The sequence below is a fragment of the Pavona decussata genome, unplaced genomic scaffold (genome assembly GCF_977016875.1).
Source record: "Pavona decussata unplaced genomic scaffold, jaPavDecu1.1 SCAFFOLD_38, whole genome shotgun sequence".
Classification (NCBI taxonomy): Eukaryota; Metazoa; Cnidaria; class Anthozoa; order Scleractinia; family Agariciidae; genus Pavona; species Pavona decussata.
Genome location: NW_028145460.1, coordinates 231,804 through 244,365, shown reverse-complemented (window position 1 = coordinate 244,365; position 12,562 = coordinate 231,804). Strand labels below are relative to the sequence as shown.

The 12,562-nt window shown below is 38.9% G+C and overlaps 2 protein-coding genes across 2 annotated transcripts in view; both read right to left on the bottom strand.

Annotated features, from left to right (window-relative positions):
• The window catches only part of LOC146483421 (uncharacterized), a 203,206-nt gene that overhangs the window by 134,770 nt on the left and 55,874 nt on the right, over positions 1–12,562 (bottom strand). The gene's annotated exons all lie outside the window — the stretch shown is intronic.
• Positions 1–12,562, bottom strand: part of LOC146483423 (uncharacterized) — a 46,331-nt gene that overhangs the window by 22,822 nt on the left and 10,947 nt on the right. Inside the window, exon 5 of the mRNA XM_085105661.1 lies at positions 9,852–10,370. Coding sequence (XP_084961787.1) covers positions 9,852–10,370 — 519 coding nt within the window. The remainder of the gene's footprint in view (positions 1–9,851; positions 10,371–12,562) is intronic.

Genomic DNA, 12,562 nt, shown 5'->3' with positions numbered 1-12,562 from the left:
CATGACATTCCCGAGAGAGCATGGGAGAAGATCGCTGCTGATCTGTTCACCTACAAGAACAGAGACTATCTCATCACAGTCTGCTACAGGTCCAACTTCTGGGAGTTAGAACGCCTGTACGACACCAAGTCTTTGACTGTCATTAAGAAACTAAAAGCTCACCTCGCCAGATATGGTATTCCTAAACAGTTGGTTAGCGATAACGGCCCCCAGTTTGATTCCAATGAATTCAAGAAGTTCACCAAGAGCTGGGGCATCGAGCACACGACAACCTCACCCCATCACAGCAAAGCCAATGGCAAAGTGGAGTCGGCGGTGAAAGTTGCCAAGCGGATGCTACGCAAGACTACCAAGTCAGGGGAAGACCAGTACTTGGCCCTGCTTAACATCAGGAACGTACCCACACAAGGCGTAGACAGCAGCCCAGCCCAAAGACTTCTGGGGAGACGAACCAGAACCCTATTACCAACCACACAGTCCTTGCTCGAGCCGAAGAATCCAGTAAGTTCTCATGAATCTGAGCAACTACGCCTAAACCAAATGAGGCAGGCGAAATACTACAACCGCTCTGCTCATGACCTGCCTGTACTGAAGGCAGGTGACACTGTTCGCATGAAACCATTTGTGCTTGGTCAGAAATCATGGGACAAAGCTGAAGTGACCAAAAGGCTTGACGAGAGATCTTATGAAATTCAGTCAGCTGGAACCACCTACAGACGCAACAGACAGCACCTGGTCAAGACTGCTGAACCCTCTGTCCAGCCGGACATCTCTGAACAACCCAGACCTGACACAAACGTTGGAAGTGACCAGTCAGCCCACCAGCAATCTCAAGCCCCTGCTGTGCAGGCCAGTCCAGAGCAGGAGCATGTGCAGACCAGTCCAAGGACACACCCTACAGGAGAGAAAGGCGCTACAACCTCCCCTAGGCGCACCCGTTCCGGACGCATCATAAGAGAACCAGCGAAGCTAAGCGACTATGTCAGGATTTGAACTGTTCTCTTTGCAAGACTCATTGAGACTTTGACAGCGCATTTCATGTTGCTGCCAATTGACTGTGAACACTATAGTACAAAGTTGTTGTTTTTTTTTTTTCTCCTACCACTTATTACTCGCCATTTCTAGGTTATTAGGAAAATTTTGTTAAAAAAAAAAAATGGGGAGGATGTTACAATATTGTTATTGCGTGACACTGTCACAGCCTCGTGGCTTGCCTACGTCACAGTCTCGTTTTCAATAAAAACTTACTTGTTGAACCGCCATCTTGAATGTGAGCTAATCTTCTTCTCTCATCGTCTGTTCGTCCGCTAAGGAAGACTACGCGTTCAACTTGTCACACAAATCACTGATACATTTGCACTACTTTCATGTAATTTTAACAGAGGGATCTCCTGTAAATATTAAATATTGATTTTGCATTTTAATGTTTTGTGAGGATACCCTCTGTTAGATTTAGGTTTCTCTTTGCAGGCGAGTTAAGTATTTAAGGAACTATTTTCATGCCAAATGTCACGAAATTCTAATGAGCAGTTCCTTAGAAAACAGTTCATTTCCACAAAAACAACCAGTCACAAATTTTTGGTCAAAGGCGCATGCGTGGCTTTAATTGGGTGTCATGGCAAAGATGGAAAGCATGCAAAAGGTCTTCGTGAATGACTTTTTTGCTGGGAAAGAAAAGAAAAAGAGTTCAGAAACGAGAAACTTAGTTATTTGAGAATAAAATTTAACTTTATTATCCATTTCATGTGAGATTGAGGGATCACTTTATCGACCGCCGTATTTGCGTACCATAACCCTAGCGCGCGCTTAATAGCATCACTTACTGAAACCTGCGAAAACTGTGTTCAGACACCTTAAACATAGCCGGAATATCAGCCATCTCCTCTCTAGATGATTGGTAAGAGATGCAAAACAGCTGATATTCAGGCTTTTTGAAAAAAATATATACAGCTATTTCAATTAACGTTGTCGGATTAAAATCAAGCTAAAAGACAAGACCGCAATGTTTTGTGGGATTATTTTTTATGAATAATTTCATCAAAATCATCCCTGCACGTGCAGGTCACTGTACTGCTAATTACAACCTATTGTTTTCTCCAGGCATGACTGATTTTCATGAATTTATTCATAAAAATCCTACGTAAACTTTCGGTCTTGTCTTTTAGCTTCATGCTTTGAACCGACAACGTTAATTCAAATAGCTGTATACAGCTATTTCAATTAACGTTGTCGGATTAAAATAGAGCTAAAAGACACGACCGCAATGTTTTGTGGGATTATTTTTTATGAATAATTTCATCAAAATCATCCCTGCACGTGCAGATCATTGTACTGCTAATTACAACCTATTGTTTTCTCCAGGCATGACTGATTTTCATGAATTTATTCATAAAAATCCCACGTAAACTTTAGGTCTTGTCTTTAGCTTCATGCTTTTAACCGACAACGTTAATTGAAATAGCTGTATAAATAAAGGTAAGGTGAGGTTTTGTCTTAAAGTATAGAGGGAATGCCCGGCTTGTTCAGCATATTTTTGTAGCCTCTCTATCAATTGAATAGTTACATTTGTATAAGAATGACTGAGTGACAGTGCTGACTGTTGCTTATAAACGCAGCTATTGTAGGCCCAGTGGCCAATCTCTGTTTTACACACCATGCTAGAGCAACAGCCCTGCCTGGCCAACTAATCAAAATCTTTACTGCTGAAGAAAAAATTTTATATGCTCAGCGAGTCCCCATTCAATTTGGTTCCTGCCATCATAAAAATTTATCAAAAGGTAAGAAATTTGATACATAACTGGATCTATCCCTTGATGGGGAAAGTGCACAGAAACTTTCACACAAGAATGCATAATTTGCAAGTTTATGAACTGCCTCAACAAGAACTTCCATTAGGAGCCATACTGTGTTTTCATCACATCTGTCATGATCTGTGATGGTAAATAAAAAGCTAATACATCAATTTGTTTTTTGTTACAGCTAAAACACAAGATCTAAACCTACCAGTAAAGGTTACACCCTCTGTGCATGGCTTTTGTGCCCAGGCAGTGGCAAATCTTAAAACGCTCCTGAGTGACGGTTCATAATTTATGCAGATGGGGGTCCATGATGATTTTTAAATTTTTCCCTTTCATGTTTTTGATAATGCTATTGCTTGATGAGGTCAGGTTCCAAGATGCCGTAGTTTCCAGAATTTGTAAGTATGATTACTGCATCAGCATTCATCAAGCACATGAAAGCAGTGGCCAGGGGGGAGCTGGCTGGAAAGGACTAATTCTGCAGTCGGCCAAGATGCCATTATCGATGGCCATTCTATAAAATGGAATATTTTCAAAGATTTCATGACAAATCAGACAAAGAAATTTAGAAGATGACTGTGACTTAAGCTCACTATGAAATTACGAAGATAGAGAATGGAAGAAAATGCATGGAGGGTTGCTCATGACATAGCGTTACACATTGACGATGTACCTGTCGTCAGATTACATAAGGGCATTTGTAACAATGAGGGAGGAGGAAGCGGTTTTTTTTTTCAGACAGGACCCAGCTAATCATGATTACATGAAGGCATCTGAAAGTTCAAAAAAACATGTAGTAACCGGCTATGATTATTTTGCTAAAATTTGTGGCTAGAGTTATACATGTAATTTGTCAAAGACAAATGTGAAAATGTGAAGATGTGAAAATGGTAGGCTGGCTTCATGATGGGCAGAATTCCATGCCCTTTCCCGGATAAAGAGAAAGAAGTTAAGGTGCAGATTAAAATGTCTTTGAATCTCCGGCTACTTCTTCAGATGGAACAGTGTAATAGATGGAATACAGATGGAATACTGTTGATGGCTTTATTCGTTATTCCTTCGATGAAGGAAAGCTGAACACGGGAAAGAAATTGCAGACTTTTCTTCTACCTTTGTTGTTTCTGAGGAGCTAGTTAAAATATACCTAGATCATTCAAAACATCTCCACTTTTCCAAAGATTTGCGAAGTCAAGCAACCGTCGAGAAGCGATGAAATCAAAAACGAAGATAACAATTGGGAAGAGTTACTACTATCTGGAGGGTTAAAATCTCTTTATGTTTTTGAATTTGACACACTTGAAAAAACAGTCCCTTCCATACAAGAAAAAAAATGAAAAATGAAAAGATTGTGCTAATAACCAGTCATCTACATGAAGCAAAGGGAACAGACATTAGTGACAATGAAAGTGCCAGGCCAGTGTCTTTTACATGCTTAGAAACCCACATCTGATGATAGTGATAAAAAATGTGGAGACAACACTGTCAGTTGTGGGTGAAACATGGTGCAGTGAAACTGAGGGGATGCTTAGTGAGAGTGAGAATGATGATAGCGCGTGTGAACTTTAACCATCGCCGGCCAAAAAAAAGTGCAGCACTAGAAGTGGACGGGCTTTGCATTCAACTGGTTAATCGCTTAACCGTAAATAGTTTAGAAAAGTGCTTAGCACTAAACAATATTGTTTGTGGCTTAACTGGAAGGGGTATTTTGCAGAACGCTGAACGCCAAATGTCGCATTTTACGCCACCTATAACAGTTTAGCATTAAGCAACGAACAAAGTTGTCAAGGTCTAAGCACTTTTTTTTTCTGATTAGTGCTAAGCACTGATTATACAGACGGTTAGCTTTAAATTATTTGTTGTTATGGCAGCCATTGCATAAAAGGACCTCTATGGATTCAGCGTTTGGCGTTCTACAAAATACTCATGCCGCTTGAAAATTAAACCTTAATTCTACTCGGCCTCATGATAATAAAAATGCTATATCTTATACAATAAGGTACCTTAAGGTAGTAAGGTATCCTCTTGAACCCAAAAACCCATTTCAGCAGAACTGACATTCTAAGCTACATGGATGTGAGTGGGGGTTCAAAAAAATATCAAAACATTATGTACATTGTAGGTAAGTATTCAGGACCAGATCGGCTATTTATCGAGTTTTGATAGTTTCCTTCACGTTCAAAGTATTTTTCTGTTGTTATTATTCTTTTTAGTTTTAATCAAGGATTTAGATCGAGGCGAACTGTTACTGTCTTGTAAACCTCAGAGAAAAAGGCTACACTAACCATGAAACAGACTTCAAATATACATGTTTCCTGGAGTAATAAATGAAAAAAAAAACTGTGATAATTCATAGCAATCAGAACAGAAATAAACTAAACGACGATCTGTACAGCTCCCGAAATGATCCCCAACCCTGAAATGATCCCCAAATTGACCCCGAAATGATCCCGACCCCAAAATGATCCCCACTTTTCTTCTTGTCGACTCCGAAATGATCCCCAAGGAATTATGGAATGGTGATTAAACATGGGACTGTAGATTGCTCAATAATTTGGGAAAGTAAAGACATTTTGGCGTATGTAGTTAATAGATTTACAGCGCCGATATTAACAACTAAAAGAGAATAAAGCAAACTAACAATAGGGAAAATTTTGCAATAGATGCAATTTGTAGAAACATTTGTACATTTGCATTCAGGTGGACTGCAACTGACATAATGCAACCACATAACATGAACGACTTTAATTCTTAATAGGTATGCACAACTTACAAATAAAATTCATCACAAGACAGCAAACTATAGAAACAGATACGAACTAACAAAGCCTTGTCTTGGTAACATTACAAGGAATCCGAAAATCATGTAAAGAAGGGAAATGAGAGTGAAACATATGGCTAACAACGTTCTGAAATAGTAAACTTTGTAAAAACAGAGCATGGTGTGATCCAACAAATCGACTAAACGTTGTTGTTTGTTTGTTTGTGTCTTTTTTTACCGAAATACAAAATATATTCCAATTTGTAAATAAATGTAAAAATGGCATCTCAAATGTCGTTGAACGCACCGTTGAAAATATTACGTTTAGTACGAGTACCTGCAGTTTGCAAAGAGATTTCTAATAAAGCCTTCAAGGGTACTTTAGCTCTGCTTAATGATTTTCATGTTGATCATTAAGGCAAAAACTCAAATATTATACTGAATGGAGGTTTTTCATTCTGAGCCGTTAACGTTAGGAGAAGTTTTTCACATGCCATTGGGTATGTTAGCTCTGTGGCACTTGTATAGGTTTACCGGCTCGGATCAACTGCAAGACATCACACAGCGCTAAATAAATGCTATCTATGAAGACATGGGATCCGTGGATTTCGTAACTCGTGATTTCATGCTTTTCTACAGTGAGATTGCAGGACGTTCGTTTATCACGTTTATGAGCTGGGAGTCTAATAGATCTACGTCTTCACAAAGTTGATCACTGTTTTCTCTCGCTTTCGAGAGCTTTGGCCTTTTGCAGTTGTTTTCAGCTCTGTCGCTTCGTGACTGAAAGACAAGTTCGAGCTGACATGTATCTCCATTGTTTTGTAGGTAAGCTAGCATCCGGTAGATATTAAAAGCTAAGACAGTGAGTAACTGTCATGGGAGTCTTTACGATGCTTCAGCGATTTCTTCTGACAAGTGTTTAGTGTTGTTTCTCAGGGAGAAGTGTTTAGTTTTGTTTCGAGACTAGAGCGAGACTGGAACGAGACAGTGACCCGACAACTAGTTTCCTTTTGTTTGAAACTTCGTGAGAATAAAAAGAAATGACAGGATTGCAGCATTTCAACAAGAACAAAAAAGCAATCCACAGTCCCATGTTTAATCACCATTCCATAATTCCTTGGGGATCATTTCGGGGTCGACAAGAAGAAAAGTGGGGATCATTTTGGGGTCCGGATCATTTTGGGGTCAATTTGGGGATCCTTTTAGGGTTGGGGATCATTTCGGGGTAGGGATCATTCCGGGGGCTGTACAGATCTTCAAAAATTTGCACAAACAAGCGAACAAATATTAAGTTTTCCGTACGTTTGATGTTTTGATAAAAATGAGGTCACACGTACTATTGACTAATTTTACATTCGCTTTTAACGTTCTTTGAAAAGACATTCCTATCCTTTTAAGTACTTGTGTTTGTTCTCTGTGAAGATTGTCAGAAATAAATGCAAAAATTATAAATATATGCGAGTATTAAAAGCTTGTCAGTAGTTTATGCTAATGATACAGTGTTAGTGGACGTTTGTTTGACTGACTATTTTACCTGAGAATCAAATTTTCTTAAATTAAGCAAAAAGGAAAGAGATTAGAAAATAACTCTCCAAGGGAAATAACGAACAAGGACTGAAAAAATGAGCTCAAGACATTGTTCTGAAGTTAGCAGTGGCACAAGTTAAACAGGTTGCAGTGTCAACACTGAACACTGAAAAGCCCCGTGGAGACGAGCCAATAAAGTATGTATGGGTGTATGTAACACTGCAAGAAAAACAATATCTTGCAAAAGTCAGCAAAGTTTTGTCAACAAAATCACATAAATAATATTATACTCGCCTCTTTGGAGGATAACCAGTCCTTTTATTCCATTGCTGATTTTCTCGTTCGTTTTACAACGTTAAGTAAGTAAAAAGTTTCACTTCAAGAGGAAAAATCCAACGTTTTGTTGCGTCGGATTGGAGTAAAATGATTTCTGTTCAAGATTCAGCCGCTGTTTATGATGTGCCGCCTCTAAAAGACTCCTTTTCCGCCGCTAGTCACCTTGCTCTTTTTCCCGCTGTTGGAAGGCAAAATTGGACCAGATTAGAAAATAAAACGCCAAGGTTAATAATGAACATGAACCGAAAAACTATACTCTGAAGTTAGCAGTATTAACTGCGTGTCAAAACTGCAAGAAATCAATAAGACTTGTATTGCAAACCAGCAAAGTTTTGTCTACAAAATAAAATGAATATTTATCTTCTTACCTCTTCTGAGAATAACCAGTCCTTTTATTCCATTGCTGATTTTTTCGTTCGTTTTACAACCTTAAGTAAGCGAAACGTTCCACTTCAAGAGAAAAAATCTAACGTTGCGTCGCGCTGGATCGGAGTAAAACGATTCACTTGAAGATCGGCGACCCTAAAAGCAGGAACTGTGGAACGGCGGAATAGTGGAAAATCACCCCAAATCTTAAAAGACGGAACAGCGGAAAAAGACCCCAAATTATTATTTTTTTTTTTCTTAAACGCAGTTGGCGATGTAATTTCCCGCCGAAAAAAACCTTGCAGCAGCACAGAGTTTGAATATCTCATTTCACATTGCCTTACATGGAGTAGCGTACGTACGGTCGGTCGGTCGGACGGAAGTGACGTCATAACCAAACCAAAGTTTCTCACACTGATGGGTTTACCAAAATCTCTTAGCTATGGGGCTCCGCGCGCACGCCTTCGGCGCGCAGAGCTCCGCTATAAAATAATTCTTCAACAACGAGAAAAAAGAAATTACCTCAATTCTTGAAAGGAACAACTCGTTATCTGTTCTAGCGCATTTTGGAAACAAAATGAGAAAACTGAAAAACATTATCCTAACATTTTTCAAGTTTAGATCCATTCCGACCTATACTGTCTCTGGCCAGAGGCACTTATCGACAGTTTTATTGCACTTAGGGGGTAATTAATAACAAAACTAGACAATATATTTTTGTCTCTGTTGACAGACAAACAATTTTTGGTTTTGAAATTACATGGAATTCTCGTGATACTTCCCCTTTAAGCTTGCAATGGCTTGGATGTATGTAATCCCGTCCTTATATGGGAAAATTGAAATCGTATGGACCCTTCGCTAATACTAAAATTCAAGACGTCTTTCTACTATTAAGTATATTTTATCCAATTGTTGATAACTGTTTGTAAAACTGGGTGAACGTCACGGAAGCTTGTTTTTTCTTTAACAGTAACAATAGCTTGGTTACATTAAGGGTGGGGGGGGGAGTGGTGTTACCGCGGTAGAAGTTGTGTGTTAATGCTTTTTACAGAGTATTCTGGGTGCCCGAGGTTTTTCTTAAACGGTTTCCTCTTCCGATAGCAGTAAAAATAATTGACAGATAACTTTTAATTGGCTGCATTTCACAAATAAAACTGATAAGCGGACGAAAATTGGCCCCATTTATCAAAAATATGTGGCAGAGCGACAGATGTTGTTGATTCAAGCCGATTTTACCCCACGCTGTACAAACAGAAATAGAACTCACGAATGTTTAGTTTTATCAGAGTTAATAAGGTGATTTGGCCACCATAAAGGGATTTGAGTGCTGGCGTTTCGAGCGTTACCGGTTCGTCAGAGTAAATCCGACGAAAGCCTAACGCTGGAAACGTCAACACTGGAATCTCTTTATGGTGGCCTAAAACTATGTTGATAAAACCAAAAATTTTCTTTCTGCTCCCCCACCGACGTAGCAGCCACCACAGTTCCTTTAGAAATCAATCCTCCTATCTATTTGAAAATGAACTCTGTCGATTATTTGTAACGTATAAATTGGCCCATTTGACTGAACCTACCGATCGGGCCCATTAATCGGTACGCGCGGATTGGCCTTTACTCTCTTTATGATGACCGGGGCAAAAAGTTTTTTTTTTTTCGAGTTTCGACAGTAATTTAGCCAATCAGAAGGCTGAGTTTAGTTTGAGACAGAAGCTTCCTTCGCAGAGTATAAAATCACATATTACAATAAACGTTTTCAATTATAAAGTCTGCATTTGACTCTTATTTAAATTGACCAGGTTATATGATGGTCTTCGATTAAACTAAAAATGCATCTTGCCGCGGTTAACTACACCCTCAGAGTAAAATAAATTGTAGCTAAACAATTTAGATCAACGATTTGAACTTACCAGTCACAAAGTAAGCAAGGTTTTCCCAAAAATAAACAAGGAAATCTCCAAGCATAAGAACTGTTGGATATGGTCTGGAAAACTAATTATAGGAAGCCAATCAAATACAAACTCTGACTACACAGAAATTAAGTGGACTGCAATACAAAACACTCTCACCTGAGTTACCACTGTCAGCGGTTTTAGCACCATGTCCACTGCTCCCACCCGACCATGACCTGTATCCAGCTCTCCCTGATGTTGAGGTGGAGGCATCGCACTCTGTATGCCTTGACCTAGGCCTTTCGATGCCTCCTCCTCCTCCAGCTATTATCATTGGAGTGTTGCTTGCTCTCACTACAAAGGTTCCTCCGCCGCCCCCAGAACTTCCACCGTGTCTGTTAATTCCACCTTGTTGACCAACAAGAATCTGAATTGTTTCGCCTTTTGATAAGCGAAAGGTGCCTATCATTCTAGCACCTCTTCCGCGATACTTACTGCTATTACTGTGGATATCGTATCCCCCTGAAGCTCCTACTGCTTCGATTTTGTAGTCACCTGTGTACGGAACAGTCCAGCGTTGTATACCGCTGACCAAAGTAACTTGACCGTCGTGATCCTGGCCGCTGTAGTGACTGCCGAGTGATGTTGAACCCAGTCTTCCACTCGCACCGAGGTTTGTAAAGACAGCCTTAAATCCTAGTAATTAAAACATAATAACAGTTGAACACGTTAGAATACTTTGTAACTTAGGTAAAACAATACCCACGCTGCCTACGCTACTATTGTTGCTAGCTGCACATCAAACAAATCAACACTCTTAGTAGCTGCGGCTGTTCACGCTACATAGTAATTTGAAATGAGAAAAATCATTGTTCACAGTCGGCACTCTAAAAGAAACTGAATAAAATTTTAAAGCATTATAAAAAAAGAAATGGGTTTTCGGAAAACTGAGTTATGCTTATCTTCCTTTGATATTGATGATATTGTCATTGTTTTACCTCATTAATAATTCATGAAGAGAAAAGAAAGAACAGAGGTTTGGAAATGCCTTCTGAATCTGAACATTTCGTCAGTTTTGCTTTGACTTCTACAAGAATAATTAATGAGTTTAGAAGCTATAACAAACACTCGAAGCGAGTGTTTGTTCCGATTTCCAAACAGCTCGAAGTGCTGTTTTCAACTTTGTTATTATTTCATCATTAAGTGTACATTAAATTTATAAAACATTAAATGCATAAATGCAGAGAAATGCAACTTCTTTTAATAAATACACTGGACCACGGGTAGCGAAAGGTTATCGAAGCAGGCAGAGTAAGACAAGAAGAAGATATACAATATATTATATTAAATAAATAAGGGAGTAGAATATACTAAGAGAATGAAGTGACTACTTTATTAAATAAATAAATACATATATGGGTATATGATATACACTAGCGGTTTGTGGTTATAAGGTATGAATATTGCAACTGTTTAGAGATCAGGATAAATACGTCAGCATAGGTATCCCCAAGAGACACGCAGAACCTTAAGTAGCGCTTCGTGTTTTAGCTTCAATTCTGGAAAAAGAATTTTTTAATTGATTTATTCGAGAACGTTTGATATAGAAATTGTTTTTGGATGAAAATCTGGTGTGATAATGGTTTATAGTATTTGAATAGGTGAATAGAGTGGATATGTTAGGTGGACTGAAAGTTATTAGATACGTCATCCATAATGGAGGAAACTGTTTTAAAGTAAAGTAAAGCATATTCACAGAAATGATATTTGATTGAACAAATAGCGGGACGGCATGAGCTCTGTAGGGTGTAAAATAGATCAAACGAAGAACACGTTTTTGCAAAATTAAGATTTTTTTAAGATGCTTTTTAGCGGCTTGACCCCATACAACTATACCTTACGACAAATAAGGGAGGACCAAAGATTGGTAGACATGTAATAAGGTAGATTTAGCGACAAAGTGCCTTAATCTTGCGATGATTCCTATCGATTTACTAATTACTTAAAGGTTTGGAAATCTGATGAAACACTCTTTCTCGCATTCGATATATAATACAGCAATTCCTTTTTAAGCAAACGTGTTTGCACTTTGCTAAAGTCAAAAGAAGAACTGAATATATATTTTGACCTCGTGGACTAATAAACATTACAAGCAAAAAGGTTGTTTCCACAAAATTAATGTGCAAATTTAATGTGAATAAAGTTTTTCTCAGAGATATATTAGCGTTGTGGTTTAAAGTGCCTAAGAAGTATCATCCTTTTTTGAAAGGCTTTTCAAAGTGACGAATAATGGCGTTTTCGTTTCTGAAATATCCTTTCTCATTCCAGAGATATTCAAGTTTTTGTAGCGCGCGTATAGACTGTTTGCAAACTGATCATCATGTTCGCCTCGATCATCTTTAAAACTAAACAAACAGAAAACAAAAAGTAAACATGTTATTCACCGGCCAAGGTCGGTCCGTTTAGGGAGAAACTGTGCCCTCGATTTTGATTACGGTCCTCGGGCGCGTACTCCAGACCACGCGCACAGTTTTTCCCTATACGGACCTCTCGGTCGGTGAATAACCGATATATGTAGTGTGGACATTACATCAAAGGATTGTGCACGGTCAAGACCCTTTCAATTTTCAAGACTCGTTCGTTTTGACCGAACTCCCGCCATCTTGGTTTGTAAAAGAGAGCGCAACCTGGGGAAAGTGCCTATTCAACGTACCCTGACTAGGGACCCCTCGGTAGTTTAGGCGCTCTTCTCAGGTTTACAAACCAAGATGGGGGGAGTTCGATCGAAGCGTTCGGGTCTAGAAAATCCCAGGGGAAAATAAACAGGGGACTGTAAACAGTCTAAAAAGAATAAAAGTTCTCGTTGAAAGGCCTTTCAAATAGCCATA